At 40.4% G+C, this 17,522-nt stretch overlaps 1 protein-coding gene across 2 annotated transcripts in view; it reads left to right on the top strand.

Moving 5' to 3' along the window:
* abhd17c (abhydrolase domain containing 17C, depalmitoylase) overlaps nt 1–17,244 on the top strand; it is a 39,036-nt gene extending 21,792 nt beyond the window's left edge. For both annotated transcript variants that reach the window (XM_027162103.2, XM_027162094.2), the window contains exons 3-4: nt 3,592–3,771; nt 15,196–17,244. In XM_027162103.2, coding sequence (XP_027017904.1) covers nt 3,592–3,771; nt 15,196–15,415 — 400 coding nt within the window. In that variant the 3' untranslated portion in view covers nt 15,416–17,244. The remainder of the gene's footprint in view (nt 1–3,591; nt 3,772–15,195) is intronic.
* Nucleotides 17,245–17,522: the final 278 nt, after the last annotated feature.

Genomic DNA, 17,522 nt, shown 5'->3' with positions numbered 1-17,522 from the left:
TTTGAGTCGTCGCTCATAGTAGACGGCAAGACTCAGGATGTTCAAGCCTCCTCAGCCGGTTTTCGCACCACCTCCTTCAGGCAGTCTGAGGTTTGGTATCCGTGTGCTTCCTGGGCCACATGCCAGCTTTCATATTACCAGTTTTCATTTAAACCGTGCCCTGTTTCAGAAAAACTGGCAGTGTGAAAGCCCCCTAAGTCTCTGCAGAAAATGTAAGGTGGCGATCGGTGTGCAGCAGAGACCGAGGTCTTCTAAGTAAACAAGACTCTTTCTTATTTTGTCCACAGCCTTTGTTTCACCTTTTCTGTATCCTGCCAATGCGAATACAGTTACCGAACTTTATTCCATGATTCCTTCAGCAGGATGGACACCAGTGTACACACCCACAAGTCATGCCAGGGTTCAGTAGGCTTGAAGTGTTGATGTGGAAGTTTCCCAGTCAAGATGAAGTCTAAAATCTATGCATCAAAGTTCTCCATGCTGATGCCGCTGCAACCAGTTTTCAACTTCACATGACACTAATGCATCCCAGAAGAGGATTTTTGTACATTCGTTGATTGAAACTGGATGTTATTCAGTATAAGAATGTATTTGAAGATGTCTTCACATGCAAGTATTCAAACCCATCACCGACGTCTACATGAGAGGGTGTTGAGTTTAGGACTCATCAAGCACCTGGGGTAAACATTCTGCACTGCATCTGTTCATATTGGCAGAACTTATTGTGGACCACTCAGAGTCTTTCAGCATAAATCTCTAAGGACTGGTCGACGTGCAAGGTTTGGCTTTAAAACCATCTGCAAATGTTTTAACTGGCAAAAACAGTGTTTTGGGGAGAAAGAGGCTACTGTGTGCATCAATCTTAACAGATTCGCTCTTCTGCAGGATGGTAAACCTCCTCTTCCTCCTCCTCCATGATTAAAAGCACAATGTATGTCTCATCATCCAGTTTTGCTGCATAGCGTTGTTTACTAGCATTTCATCCTGTGCTCTCAACACACACATCTCCTCTATGCTGGTTTCAGTTGTTCCATGAGCTCCAAGCCAGCGCTTGTTTGGACAAGTCATCTAGCTTGGCCTGAATTAAGGTTATGGAAAACAGCATCTTCAACTGGGCTCTGTATGTGCACACTTTTGGTAGCTTTCCGCTCATGAGTGGGGGGGAGCTCTTTTTTTCGCTCATGAGTGACTCCAGCTCAAAACACACCCTATTTGACCTTCCCCAAAGAACTGTAATTTTCCGAATTGGCTTTGCGATCAATTCCTTTAACTGGAAATGTGGCGATAGATTAGTCATGTTGAGCGTGATACGAGAGATTGGTATCACTGATTGCCGCCGGCCTTCACACTGTCCATAAATGGGATTTTGGAGTGTCCCCCTTTTTCCCCCTCCCAGACCCTCAGGTTGCAGGGTTGATTTCAACTATACTAAAATCATGGCTTTGTTGATCTCTTTGTGTGATGTAGAGCCTGTCATAGGCAGAAGGTCAATTGGCTGGGGGGAAAAAACGATTCCTGCATCTTTGTCTCTCTTGTGTGTAATTTTTTTTTTTCTTCATTTGGTGGATGCTTAAGAAAAGAGGGAAAATGAAAAGGTTTTTATGCCTACTAGTCCAAATGTGGACAAATCCTTTTGCTGTTTCGTTTAATTCCGCGCTGCAAGTTTACATTTACACAAACCTTGAAGATCGATTGAGGGATGTGTAGGGCTGCAAATATGCTCCGAAATCTCATTTTGTAAGAAATACGGCAATGGAGAACGGTAAACCTTGAAGTCATCGAAATCAAAGAACCCAGCTGAAAAGATAACCTATACAGTGCTAGATACAGTTAGTGTTGCATCTCTGCATTTTGCCACTACTAATTTAGACTGCATTGGTCAGTTTAGGAATCTGTATCCTGAAAAGCACTTTCCCCATGAGATTGGTAGTTTGCTTCATTACAGTGCCACAGCCATTCCTGAGTCCATGAAAGCATTGGCCGTGGTATTCGGGTGGGAGGGATGGCAAACCTGGTCAATCACAGTGACACCATCCAAATGTGAGCTCTGACGTATGCAAGAGGGAGAGAGCAGATTGTGCTTTCCACAGTGAGTTAGGGTGCTACACCGCACCGAGATGCGTCACATGTCTCGAAGGACATGTTCTTCAACCTCCTCTTTTGGTAGCAGTCACTATGAGTAAAGGGCCAGAATTAGCCAAGACCAAATCAGGGAGAAAGTACACAAATGTGGGAAACCCAGCAGGACTCGATTCTAAACGCAGCATGTATGAATGCACAGTTTCACAGTGTGTTGCTGCAGTGGGATGAACAGCGAGCCATAAACGGACACAAATGTGTCTTATCACACTCCAGTCAGGCAGAAGTCGAACTGCCAATTGTACACTCAGAACTATGTTTCTTTTTTTACGTGTTGTTTATAACCCTGAGCAACTTTGGTGTATCCTAACTCAGAAACCCCCCAGCCCCAACAACCCCCCATCTCTCTCTCTCTCTACGGTGAGGAGAATGAAGAACCTTCTTGCACACAGCTACTTGATTAGATGTTGCCACGGTGTTGAGTTTAGATACCTGGACATGTTTCAGCAGTACATTCCGTGCTGCCTGTCGTGTGTGTTTTGTAAGAGAGACCGGGTGAGAGTATGTGGCTGTTTTGTTCTCCAGCTGGTTTCATCTTCCAAAGGGCTCACCCTCAGCAAGGCACAGCCAGCATGTAGGTCAGATTGTAGACACAATCTTGTAGACCCCTGTTGTCTGACTCATGCACACTCCCTGATTGGACAGAGGTGCATTTTTTTGGTACACAGGCAGCTAAAGAATAGTCTTTACAGTCACACCCATGACAGGGGCACACATGTCTCTTCAGTTGATTAAATAGCAGCATCGAAACGCTTTGCCCTGAAAAGAAATGCAATGCACACAACGTTCCCCCAATCCTGATGTTATATATAGCTGATCAGCCAACTCTGGTTTGAAGTGTTTTTCTTTTAACAAGGAAGAAATAACATGCAGTTGGTGTAAATTGGGTGCATCAAGATTGGCATCCAGAGGAGTTTGACATGCTTCTCTTGCAGTGTGGACTTTTGTACTTAGTGAGCATGAATGGCATGTGCAGAAAATTACATGTTCTTAGTTAATGAGGGAGACAAAATACATTTTTACTGTCAAAAAAAAATTGGAATAGAATAAGCACGAATCTGTGGATTAGCATTCAGCTTGGTGTGGGATAATGTATACACACAGGAATGTCTCTAAACCCGCGAGTGCATCCACACTTTAAAACCCGCGCACCACATGACCACAGACTCCCAACTGCTTTAAATGCACTTATAGGAACATTGGCTGAGAATTTGAGACAGCTACACTGTGGCTTTATGAAGATCTCATGCATGCAAGATAAGTTTAAAAAAGACCCTGTAGTAATGTTTATCGAATGTAGTAAAATGTCCTAGTTAGAAGAAAAGAAAACCTAATTGTATAAAGTTGGTTAATAAATACTGTATGTAATGACTCTTAACTTCATCACTTTTCAAAAATCACGTGATGTTTTGTTGCCAAGCGTAACCGTTTCCTCTTCCTCTCGGTCTCTAGGTACGGTGTGACCCCAGAGAACATCATCCTGTATGGCCAGAGTATTGGCACGGTGCCGACAGTGGACCTCGCTGCACGGTACGAGTGTGCAGCGGTCATCCTGCATTCTCCGCTCATGTCCGGCCTGCGCGTCGCCTTCCCTGACACACGCAAAACCTACTGCTTCGATGCTTTCCCCAGGTGGGTCATCAATCTGCATTTGTAAACTTATTTTTCGCCCAAGAGCTTCGATTTTTAATTTGTATTTAATTTCATTTTAATTTTTCATTCGTCATTTCACAAGTATTCTCACTTATTGAGTGTTTGCTGGTTAAAGGTTTCTCCAATCATAGCTCATTGACCCTATTGTCGGGTTTTTGATCGTTTTCCTTCAAGCTCTGTTTGCCCAGCTCATAAACAAATCTCTCTCTCACAACAGCTCTCAAACAGATTCTCATAATAACCTTCATAATTAACCCTCATCTCTTGAACCCGCCCCACCCCCACTTGCAGCAGTTGTCATAGCAACCAAGTTGTGTTCAAGACCAACCAGAGACCCAAGGTCTTAATATTCCTTCACACGCAGATGCCCACAGAACAAGTCACCGAAACAAACGCATGACTGCAGGTCATATATATTTACGATCGACTCTGCTAGATTGATTTATTTGAAATTTCAGGCTCCGTATGAGCTTTCATATATAGGGTCGGTGACACTATAGCACTAAACAACGCTTTACAGGCGTGAAGTCTAATTGCTGTCTTATTTGCTTCTTACTGCATCGTATCATACAGCTAACTCCTCAATGCTGTTGTACTCCTAGCAAATCTAAACAGAAAAATCAACCAAGTGAGCACAGAACTTTAGGCACTTTCTCCATGATCTGCAAAGCCCTGTTGACTTTCAGCTTAATCCTGAGCCTGGCTCTTATAATCCAAACAAGGATTAGGGTGAGCCAGATTTCACCGCTTGACCGAGCCCAACCACAACCACTCTGCCACCTGTTTAAAAGTTAATAGCAGAATGTTTTGGGGTTGTGTTTTTGTATCCATGCCTTTTCTGAGCACGCTTTGTAAGCTCACCAAATGGCTGAGTGATGTGTTATTTGTCACTCAGATCGCCTTTAACAAGCCTGTGCTGTTTGAGTGCCAGTGGGTTGGTAGAGTTGTTGAGAGACTCTGCTCTACTGGCATCAATTAAGTATTTTCACATTAACCCTGCAACGGTTTGCACGCAACATTTTTCCACCCGTGTCTGCATGTACGCACGTGTTTGTGTCTTCGCAAGTGTTTGTCATGGGTATTGGGAGCTGAAATGACTTTTCTCAGGCTAAATCTAGTTTAAGTCTGTGTGATTACAGCAGTCTTTTAAGATTAGTACTTGTCACCCTGTCCCAATAAAAGCTTGGTTGAATTCTGCGCCATTCATTCTCAGTGTCAAATTTCTACACCAACAATCCTTTAACGACAGGCCAGCGATGAATGAAAGAAAAGTCAATATCACCCAAGTTTAGTCCACCAGAACGGGTTCTCTGGGTGACGATATACGATTCCCAAATGACACGTTAGGACCGACTGAAAGATTGATTTTCATCATTGTACGGTTCTCCAAAGAACAGCTGTTAAATGAAGTAATTTCTTATAGGTTCATTGTTTTCATGCACATTTCAGTTCACTGCACCTGCAAATAGCCAGACATTACTATAATTTTCACTGCCAGCTCTCCTCCTCCATCTCACCTCCCTTCCATCAGCAGAGTGTGATATTAAATTGTCATCCGCACTGCTGGAAGTGGATGTAAAGTTAATTCAGGAAGCAGCTTTTCCCTGCTCTACTGGCAAAGTTAAAGGTGCCCTGTGTACACCAAGAGACTTTTTACTCTTCTACTGTCATTTTTTTTTTATTTTATTTTATTTATTTTTGCACGTATGAAACTCTATAAATGAAGTATATTTGACAATGTATTGGACGCTGAAGTGATCAGTGTAGTGCAGGATGTACACACACGTGTCCGATCATCTGCTCGATTAAGTTGGGGTTTTTTTTGCCCCTTTTTTTGCATTACGTTCTGATTTGCACTGGACACATTGCACATTGCATTACGTCCTGATTTGCACTGGACTGCAAATCAGGATATAATTGTGCCTTACTGAAGTACGAGCATGTCGGGAGCAGTTGTTTAGTGCACTAGTCTGCTCACCCTGATCATTTTAGATATTGCTAAAAATCTTTAGTGGAGATTCATTTGCATGATGTCTCTGTCTGGATATCTCAAGAATGCAAGCTTGTGGCTGTTGCACTCACGAGTGGTACACAAAGTATTAGTGGCATGACAACTGGTCAAGGCAGCAAGGCTTTCAGGCTTAATGCTGACTCCCTTCTGACACTGAGCTTACAGTAAGTGCAGCCCATGCAACCTGAGGCTTATGCTTCTACAGCAGGTGTGTGTTTGTGAGTGTGTGTTTGGTATCATTAGCATCTCACTAAACATGCCCAAAAAAGCCAGGCTACAGATACTCCATTGTGCCTGCAGCAAGTTATACAAGAAACACCGTAGTGTCACTGTTCCATTGCTTTTGGGCAATCAATGTATTTTCTTTCAGTTCTAACTTAAATTTCAGTGATTTTCTGCTTTTTCACTTTTGGTGGATTTTATACTGGATAAACTACATGGCCAAAGTTTTTTTTAGGGACCTGACCATAATATCCAAGTGGATTTTGAACAAAGTCCCTACCCTTGCTGTTTTAAATAACCTCCATTCTTCTGTGAAGGCTTTCAACTAGATTTTGGAACATGGTGCTGGGAATTTGTTTTTATGGTCTTCCAGTTCGTTCCTAAGGTGTTCAGTGGGATTGAGCAGGTTTTGTGCTCCAGTCTTGGCAAACTATGTGCTCATGTACCTCACTTGTGTACCAATGTCCACAGGGACATTGACCCTAGAACAAGTTTGTTCTCTATCACTGGGACTCTTGGTTCCAGTGATGGTTAAGCTGGAAGGGTGGATAAAGACATACATGCATATGGGTAGCTAGGAATAGACACAGAGGTAGACTGATGTATAGAGTTAGAATAGACAGAAAGATGGGGACAGATAGATTGACAGCTAGTTGAAAAGTTAGAAGGATAGCCATCAGAATTGAATGATTTGATGCTGTTTCTGCTGAAAAGCAAGTCTTCCCCAGGGCACCTTAAAGTCCTTTTCCAAAATTCTTCGGTGGGACTATGCCACAGTAGTGATCGAGCTCTAGAGACGCCCCTACTAATAACCTACAGAGTCTGGTACATGGTAGGTCTGAGTACTGTTTGCCAAACACACACTTCAGTACTGATTGCTAGCATAATGAGCCACTAGCAAAGAGACGAACGGGAGTGCCAGACCGCCTACATCTCCATCCATCAATCAAAAAAGAATGAAAAAGCGCTGGAGAGCGAGTGTGCGAATTGCTTCGATTTGAATAGAGCAATAGCAATCATTAATTTGCATCCCTATGCGACTGGAACAAGAGGGAGTCAGCACAAAAGAGGCAGAAAAAGACGTGTGGATTGTGTCAGCCACTTTATGATGACTCACTCCAAGGCTATGATCACAGCTGCTGCACTCAACAGCAGTCTGCACAAGGGATGGAAAAACCCACTGCATGCTGCTTGGGTTAGAAGTTTGATTTAATAAAAGTAATAGTAAGAATCATTATTTGTATAGCATCTTGTGTACAGCAGTTGATAAATAGTGGTCCAAAACTAGAAATCTAGGCTAAATAAAATGCCACAAATATAAGCAAGGACAGAAAGACAGTCATAAAATAAATCGTTAAAATATTCAGAAATAGTACTAGTACAATTAATATGGTAAATAATAGTACTCATTATTGAGAAATAATCTGCCTGTAAAAGGTACATTTTTAAAGCTCGTTAATTGATAACTTGTAAGTACCTTTGTTTCAAGTTCTACAAAACTGAAAAGAATGCATTTTTTATTCTTCTTGTAGGGGGAGAGAAATTGATGTGTTGTGACATGGTGTAATACATCACCAATGGCAATAGTTTATTGTCCTGCTGCCCTGCACTAGTGTGAAATATGGGGAAAGCTAGCACTACATGATACTATGATATGAATTGGAATATACTTTCTCAGGCATTCAGATATGTATGAAGAAGTGAAATTTACGAGATTTAAAACTAGTCATCAAAAGTAAGCATTACAATGACAATGGATGCTTTTTTTAAATTATTATTATTATTATTATTATTATTATTATTATTATTATTAAAAAAGAAACAAGTTAGTAAATAGTAACTAATACTAAAAATTAATGATGCATATTTTTCATGCAATCAATAATTAGCAAGCAAAGTTGATTTATCTTAAGCTCATACAAACACTAACTCTCTTATAGGAAGATCTTCTGCTTTGGTTATTTCTGATGCTGTGCACAGCTATGTTAATTTCATTTCACGCTGAAAACTGGGAAGGAACTCAGGAGTTGAGAACTCTGAATTGACATCAGCTGTGGTGGTATTTCATATTGCAAAAATTGTGCATGCAGTACTATAGAGTTGATCCATTGCACTATTTGCTCTAGATGGTACAGCTGTGGTTTTGAATGAAAAGGATTATTTGCATCCTGATATTGGTTCACTAGGACCCAGACTAAGAGTGCAATCAGTCTGATTGGGAGGTAATATTGCTTTATTGTAATATTTATCCAGGAGTCAAGACAGAGAAGAATCTTGACGTATACCGTCCGTGTACCCAGAGGTATGATGGGATCAGTCGAGCAGTGCTGAAGAATCAGAGGACGCATGGTGTGGCAAGTGCTTTGAGATTAAGGGAGTCTGTTTTTGGCTTTGTAAGCAAGCATCAGTGTAAAAGATGGTCTGGAAGAACTTTGGAAGTTTGAATACAAGTCATCTATCTACATTTTAGATCAGTTACAGAAGTGGAATGATGCTGTAAGAGGTGGCCTGCTATTAGACCAGTTTCAAGGTGACAAGGGACTGAATGTACCGAGTGGATAGAAATTCTTCTGGTGTTGGAAAGCAGAAATTGACATGAGCGTGTCACATTGGCCGTATGGGAGGAAAGATACTTGGTTGATCATGGTTCCACCCAAGGTTGTGTACAGTGACTGAAGGTTAGATCAGTGAGTTATCATAGGAGATTGCACGATCTCCTTTATGGGGTCAGTTGTGTACATCTAAAGCAAACAAGTGCACATTTCCTGTTTTTTGGTAACTGCCACAAAGCTACAGACAGCAATAAAGAACAGGGAGAACATCCTAAAACCATGCACAGGGCAGAACCGCTAATCAAACCCCCAACCCTGCATGTGTGAGGCAAACATGCTAGCCACTAAGCCGCCATGCACACCCACGAGCAACATATCAGCACCTGGTACTAATTAACGCTCTCTTCCTGGCATCATAGTTTCTAAACCCAGTAGACATGTCAACCACGAACACACAGATGTGCAGTTCAGTCTTTGTCAACATTCTCAAGGTGATCAAACTGGATCTGACTGGTAAGTAGAGCTAAAGTTTGTGCAAGTTGTAAAGAGTCTACTGTTGCTACTTTTAGGAGTGCAAGACCTGCAACAGTTCTGTCTATCATCTGTCCATTTCAAACTTTCTTGGAATCCTTGGGTGGTGGATAAATATATGGTATCACTCTTTCACAAAATGTAGCTAGAATAAGGAACCTTGGACAGTCAGTACTGCTTTCTAAAAGTGACAGGCTTCATCTTCGGGGAAAAAAAAAATACTGTCTACACTGGTGGATAATCAGTAGCCTGGCTGTTGGTGACGAGACTTTCTTTCTTTCTTTCTTTATTCATAGTTCTCCAGAAGGCTAGCCAAAGGCAGCAGGCTTTTGCCTCTCATCAGAAACTTTTTTTTTTTTTAAAAAGCTTTCATTTATTATGTATATTTAAATAAAAGGCACCTTATGGTGGTGTGATGCATCTCAGTGCAGTAACTATAGCATGTGCTGCTTGTTCTGGATTCCAGCAGATGCTGCACACAGTAGGATTAATTAGCTTGCACAGATGACATGTGACCTTTCCAGTATCATGAACAAACAGGTATGAAACACTGACAAACCCGAGCATAATAAAGTGCAACGTCAAGCCATTATATAACCGGGTTGTTAGCAAACCATCAAGTCGCCTTTAAAGGAAAAAGACCCTAATCAGGCTCTAATAATATCCTTTATGCATATTGTGATGTTGGCCAACACCTAGCTGAGCTTTGTCAGGGATGCAAACACTGTAGACGCGTTCTATGGAAAGGATAATGACCCTGACTGAGTAAGGTCTTAAACAGGAATTTGTATACTTGTTTTAACTCGCTAACATCATCTCTACATGTTATTACATTGTACACTGGGCAGCACTTTGGAGCTTACACTTACCCAGTGGGCTCGCTAGTGGGTTTAATGGATTAATGAAATGTTCATTCCTGTATTTATCTAGACACCTCTTCCCAAATGAAATGGGATGCTATAAGTGTAAGATTGAAGTCTCTATAATAGTATGGTATACATAGGGTGATCAGAGCTAGAATCACAACTTTTGTATACTGCTTAACAAATAGTTTACACAAATATATAAATTCAAGACCTATTATACATTTATCAGGTTGTCCCTAATAACTAATCCAGAATTGACATTGGCAAGGAAAAACTCCCTGAAACAATAAGAGGAAGAAGCCTTGGGAGGAACCAGACTCATGGAAAACCAACCCTTGAGTAGAGATTTTTGTTTCCTTCATGCAGAAAACATGCTCTTATATATCTGTTTTCCAAACACTTCTCGGGCGCCATGTTTTTATTTCTGGCATTTGGTAAGAAGTGCTTTCAAAGAAGTCCTTGTCAATAGAAACATCCTGGCTCACTAGGTCCCAGACGAAGAGTGCAATCAGTGTTATAACTTTTGGGAGGTAATATTGCTGTTCGACACATCTAGGGCAAGTTTATTTCACCACTTAGGAGTCAAGACGGAGAAGAATCTTGTGTACAGTGACTGAAGGTTAGATCAGTGAGTTGTCCTGGGAGATGTGATCCTGTTATGGGGTCAGCTGTGTACATGTAAAGCAAACACACACACACATGATTGCATTTTAGATTCAACAGGTTTGTGACAGAAATCTGATAACCAACAGACAGCAATAAAGGGCAGAGTCGAGTAGTTCAACGCGGAAACGACCCTGTTCGTAAGGTTTGTGCGCCGACCTGCAAGAAGTTTATCGAATTTAATACCAAGTGTTCTCGGATGCATGTTTATCTGTTTCTCCATGCTGCTGCACAGTGTCAGACAAGCTCACACATTCTCTCTACCTCAGCCAGAACTATCCAAACATGTAGAAACATTCAAAACTATGACTTGCATCTAAAAATATAAGGAACTGATCATGAGGATGCAATTTGAGCTTTAATTTGTTCAGTCAGTTAAGAACATCACCACACTGGCCACGGTATTTACACTGGTACGGCTTAAGTTAATAATATTAACAATAATAATAATAATAGTGTTATGCAACATCTAGGCACCAAAATGACAGGATAGACACAGCAGCCATCTTGCATACAGATGCTAAAAAAATGAGTGTAAACCCGGGCTAAGGAGTCATCGGTTATTGATTTGACACTACTGTGTTGCTCATCCCCGGTTTCCTGCTCGGCATAGGTATCTAGGTATTCGTTCTGCATAATTTTGCGTGCGGAAAACAAACATCTAATTAGAAAGCAGTACGCTTTAGGTTCCCTGGGGTTTCAAAAATATGATAAATGAATGCATAGTCCTCTCTTGGGCAAAACTGTGACTTCCACTCCAGGAACCGTAGAAACCTGCAACACAACACTTTGTGGTGGGGTATTATGCTAGATTTTACTGCAATCTTTGTAAAGTTTCGGATCCACCAGCCTTGACACACTCACTCGCTTTTGGAAAATGTTTCCCTCTCTTAAAACAGATTAAGATTAAATGTATTCCAGATCAGCACTGCAGCATAATCAGCCCAAGTCATCAAATCTAGTTGGAGTGTTTGTAAGACGAAATGAAGCCACTTGGCCAAGGTCGACGTTCAGAGGCTTTAGTGTGTGTGCTGTTCGGTGCTCCAGCTGAACCTTTACATTAATATGCAAAATGTATGCCACTTGTACAGTTGTATGATCTGAATAATCATTACTTGCCTACTTATGGAAGGTCTAACCTGCAAAAGAGCTGAGAGTGCAGTCTCCATTACCAGACTGTTAACTAGCTAAATAAGCCATGTATTCTCCCAGTACTCTGATTTACACGGATTATAGTTAACAGCACTTTTGTTCTTATTTTCCTATTACTCTCGCCCCATAGCTTTTGTTTCATGTAATGCTTTGCTTTGATACTCTCCAGAGTAGGTAGAAGGGTTATGTTTGTATGTCAGTTTCTGCCACAAGTACATACACACTGATGGACCACTGATGTTTATTCTTTTCAGTCATTTTGTTTCAGCCATCTTTTATGTTCTTGTTGGGTTAACTAAATTTTGATCCCAAATATGGAACCCACATATGGAATCCACAACAGAAAAAGCATGCAATGTTTTACAGGGATTGTTTTACATACGCTCCATCTGTTCATCCATCTATCGGTCTACAAACGGTTGCACGGAACCTCCTGGAGTCTGTCCCAGGGGATAAGGGTGCTCTTTCTTTCTCTCTCTCACGCACACACTCGCGCACACTCAATCGAGCGCGCGCGCACACACACACACAGAGTTAAGAGAGTCTACAATGTCTCAGTCTACAATGCACATCTTTGGACTGGCAGAGGAAATGAGAACCTGTAAAATGCCCCCCAAAGAAAACTTCCACCACCCAAGGATTCCAAGGATAAATATATGGTATCACACTTCCACAAAATCTAGCTAGAATAAGGAACCTTGGACAGTCAGTACTGCTTTCTAAAAGTGACAGGCTTCATCTTAATTCTAGTTCATCTCCACTGATAATGATACAGATAGTACAGATGATAAATTATTCACCTTTTTTAACTGGGTACTATATGGTCCAAAACCAACAAAATCTACTTCCCGTTTAAACTAGAAGAAACTACCTAATGTTGTCTACTGTTCACTGATGGATGCTTCAGTGCAACCGAAGTCCAACGCCATTAGTAGTGCATCTTGTCATTTGGATTTGGGAATATGATGGCCTTGGAGTAAATTTGTGCCGCTGCCTTGTTGTTTCTCCATATACCGTGACATACTGCTTCTACTAGTCGAGTTCCAGCATGTATTTTTGTAATGGCGCACTCACCGATTTACTCCTGATGTTTTTCGGAGAATTCCCACATAGTCTGTCTGTGTTTCTAGCTTATGACTTTTTAGATGGTCCTTCTAGCACTTGAAAAGCTGCCACCACTGATGATGAACTACAGGATTTGTAGTAGATTCCATCACATCCTTGTTTCTAATCCGCTTAACACATTTCCAGATTTAAGATCACATGCACACATCCCTTTGGATAGATGAGTTGACACACCACTGCCGTCCCCGCGGAGCTCCAGCCAGCTGGCCACGAATCTCCTTTCCAGACACTGATTCTCAGTTTGCCAAATTTGAGATTCACAGCTGTGTGTGGCAGGAGGAAAACTGTGAATGGATGTATGAAAGTTTAATGACGCGACTCTCTCTGTGGATTTTTCGGGCTGCAGAGTGGCATGGATTGGAATATTAAAACGCGTCCAGAAACATCAGGCCAGAGAAAAAGAAATGGAAGGCGAGGACTTGTGTGGTCATGGAAGATATATGGATATAACTGTTTTTGTTCCGTTGGTAGGCTAGTAGTGCTTGAAGCAGAGTGTTTTCTTTAGCTGCACTACAGCAAAAAAAGGGGTGTGGGGTCAGAGATCCTCCAGCCAGAAGAATTGTGGAGTCTTTATTCTGAGGCTGCTGGATGGAAAACGGCTTAAGAGCATGTTTTTGCCTTTGGAGTCGAGGAGCAAAGACAAAGAAGGAATGATTCACCATGTCGCATGGAACTAAAAGCCATCCAAATTACAGGCTGCAGGTCTCCCGAATGACCTCATAACATTGGTAGCGTGTTTGAATAGAGGATCCAACAGAAAGTTGTCTTCCCACCAACTTGTATGAATATACTTGGCTAAGATGTAGTTACAAGAACACTAGTCCATTTCAGAGTTACATTACAATACAATACAGTTTGCTATGATCAGTGTAGCACTTTTAACAATGGATATTGCAGGTTTTACAGAAATGAGTTCAGAAATAATTCTATACTTTCAAATTTATATTTCTACTCGAATGAGCAAGCCAGAGGCGAGAGTGGATATGAGGAAGAAAACTTGGAGAGGAACCAGACTCAAAAGAGAACCCATCATCTGGGTGATACTAGTGTGATTAGAAAAGAATTTCCTTTCTATAACTGTATAATATGTTAAGTGCAGTTGTGTAACCCACAGATTTTTGAGCAACTTAGCATTGTAATTTCTGAATTCCTTATGTACAAGTCAGTCCTGTTATTAAATGTTTACTGGTGGAGTTTTGCACTCAAATCTCAATTACAAAGCCAAGTCCATAGTTTCTAAGTGATCCCATACACACTAATCCCAAGTATCACCAGGATGTCCATGTGGAGTCGTCTTCTGCAGCAGTGAGTGGTCTCTAAGTGATGAGACCCAACTAGGGCTTTAGAATAGGCAGATCCTGAGAGCAGACGTGGTCAGGATCACTGACATTTTCCACCAAAGCCAAATAGAAATGACCTTTTTTTCTCATCTGCGGCTGATTAAATGTATAAAACAACTATATAATCATGCTGTTTACAAGCTTGAAATCAGCCGAGGGAATCCATACCGAGTCACGTACGAGCCCTTGTTCTCATTCGGCCTCTGCTATTCTTATTCCATTAGACTGTTCCGTACATTAATCTTTATCCAATCACATTTAGGATGCATGTGCTTTATAAATGGTAAGCACTAATTAGCCTTTTGGAGCGCTGGATTAATATGCCAAATGAATACACAGCAGCATAAAAGTTTTATGCCTTAACTCTTAAATGTCTCTAGGTGTGAACAGATGGCTCATATAGAAAACAGATCATTTCTACACCGCTTAAGTTCTTTTTATATGATTTTTGTGATTAATGCCACAGATCCATGGCAAGACTGAAGCATAATCTGTTGTCATAAAATCTATTAGTTGTAGCTGTGTTTTCTTTTTAATATACTGCTACCTTGTTGATTCAAGGGGTTACGTGAATGAGGTTACGTGAATATGCTCATAACTCGTAAGTTAAAATGTGTGTGTCGAGTCAGATGTTATAATTGACCCAATACAGAGTGGCACTTAGGGACAACTGTGTTTTCACCCCAACCTTTTATTGGTTTATGGTATCATGTTAACCTAATACTGTAATGCCTAAACTTTATTTCTTTTTATTCAGAGGAACAGTTCTCTAACTTGGACTAGGATTAGTAATAAATGTTGGCTTTCATGTTAGTTATATTTGTGGCTAATTTGCATAATTTTGTATTTCTCTACAGGTCATTTAATCTTAGATAGCCTCAATGTTAATTTTACAGAGGTTACTTGACCTAAAGTTTTTGTTGTTGTTTTTCTTGTTTCAGTATTGATAAGGTGTCAAAGGTGGCTTCTCCAGTCCTTGTGATTCATGGCACAGAGGATGAGGTGATCGATTTCTCACACGGCCTGGCGATCTACGAGCGATGCCCACGTGCTGTGGAGCCGCTGTGGGTCGAAGGCGCCGGGCACAACGACATTGAGCTGTACGCCCAGTACCTGGAGAGACTCAAGCAGTTCATCTCCTTTGAGCTGGCTACCTCCTGAAAGCACACTGCAGCATACTGTACAACATCACGGCACACACTGCGATGAGCTCCTCTCAGCTCTTTACACACTGAGCCGAGGATCAGCATCAAGGATTTGCACTTGCTGGCAGAAATTCTGGACTCTTCGTTGTGTATATGGTGGTATTAAAAGTAACGGGGCCTTTCCATTTCTGCAGAGGAAAAGCCTTTTATTGTGTTTTGGGGTTTTTTTTTCTTCACTTTTTTTATTTTGATTTTTGATTCTTTTCTACTTGATGAAGAAAAATTTAAAGTGCACCACATACTTTACATATTTTGTGTTTAAGTAACTGATATTTTGTGTTTAAATACCCAACAGGGGTAAAGTAAAAGAATGCACTTTTATTGTGCTGTTATGTTCAGGTGACCACTATATATATATATAAAAATATATTTTTTTTATTCTTTATTTGTTTTAATGATTTATAAGCATTCCATTGGTCCGTTGGATTCACTTGGCTGGGATAAGTGTTTTATTTTTATTTTTTTATTATTATTATTTTTTGTTGTTTGCTTAAGCAGAGCCAGTATGTGTGTAGTGTTATTTTTAATACATTTTTTATTCCTTTCTCTCTCTCTCTTTTTTTTTCTTTTTTTTTTAAAAGTAATTAAGTGAAGGAATACTACCACTGAGGATGCATCAATGTCACATGACTGATCAAACCATTACATTGTTTCTGGCTCTGGAGCATGGTGCTGTGTGTTACTACAGTAATCAGGGCATTGCTTGTACATACACACTACATAAATAAGGTGTTTATAGTTAAAATCTTTGTCTCTGTTTTGGTGCCAGTGCTACAGTAAGCCTTATGCTCTCAGCCATTTTTGCTGTTACTTTTTCTTGGGAGCGGGCTTTTTCTCAAGGTTAATACTAGCTGCTACTCTTCCAATGAGAAAAATAAAATCACTGTGAGACTGAACTGGCAAAACAATAAGGGTGCAACATGAATCGTATTGAGCCACACACAAAAAAAATCTCATCCATCCCAAAATTTTGCAGCTGCTTCCTCAAACCTGACATTATATACTGACCGACCCCTGAACACAAAGAATAGATAACACTAATGCTTCAAGTGCTTATATTTCAGTGCTAGCTTTGCAAATGTTAATGTATTCAGGGGGTAGCACTAGACACTAGAAGATATTAAGAATGGTTTAATTAACAAGAAGGAACTTGGTTTGTTTCGAAGTAGCAAATACCATGTTGCAGCTTTTGAAGGTTTTTTATTTTTATTTTTTTGGGTCGGTGTTCTATGTATTGCTGTAAGTTAACGCTGCGTTGGCAGAGACATGTGTGTACCAGGATGTTCTTGCATTCCTCCTCCATGAGTCCTGAGAGAGGTTTGAACCTTCTCCTTTATCCTCAGTGGACTTTGATTGAGACTGCTTTTAAAGGACGACTGAACCACAGACCTAACTGAGCCCCGCTGTTGCTTTTGATACCAATGGTTTTTAAACAATGTTTTTTCCACTACTTATTAATATTATCTTTACACCTTTTAATGCTGGTTCGTAAGATAATTGTACTGTATACATCTCTCCTCTAGGTAGATACATAAAAACAAAAAACTGTATTTAGTCTTTTTAATGATTTTGACACTGGAATTGCTGTATGCAAATATAATGGCAAAAAAATAGGTGGTACAAAATGTGCTAGTGTAATTTTTCTTGTTTTATCAGATCAAATGAAAGCCTTAAATGTGCTATGAGAAGGATTTATTACTCACTTGATGTTGGCTGTTGCCTCAGAGCAACGCACTGGATGTTGTATTGCTATATAATGGAATAAAGGATGCATGGAATATTGAACAGACTTTTTCCCCCTTTTTTTATGAAGGTCTACCACAGTACATAGGAGTACAAATTAAATAATAAAGATGTGCTCAAAGTGCTGACCTTTTGCTTGTGTCTTTGTCCAAATTGGTACGTTATACAAACTACAGCCCTTTTTTTTTTATTATTTTTTTATTTTTTTTTTTATAAATATACAACCCTTTCACTATAGACAGCAGTCACATAATCACAAACACATTTTTTTTTTTCATACATGTTCATGCCAGTAGCTGATGTAGTATGCTTCAGCTCAT

Source organism: Tachysurus fulvidraco, chromosome 2 (genome assembly GCF_022655615.1).
Source record: "Tachysurus fulvidraco isolate hzauxx_2018 chromosome 2, HZAU_PFXX_2.0, whole genome shotgun sequence".
NCBI lineage: Eukaryota > Metazoa > Chordata > Actinopteri > Siluriformes > Bagridae > Tachysurus > Tachysurus fulvidraco.
The sequence above is the reverse complement of the archived record's forward strand: the minus strand, read 5'-3'. Positions and strand labels throughout refer to the sequence as shown.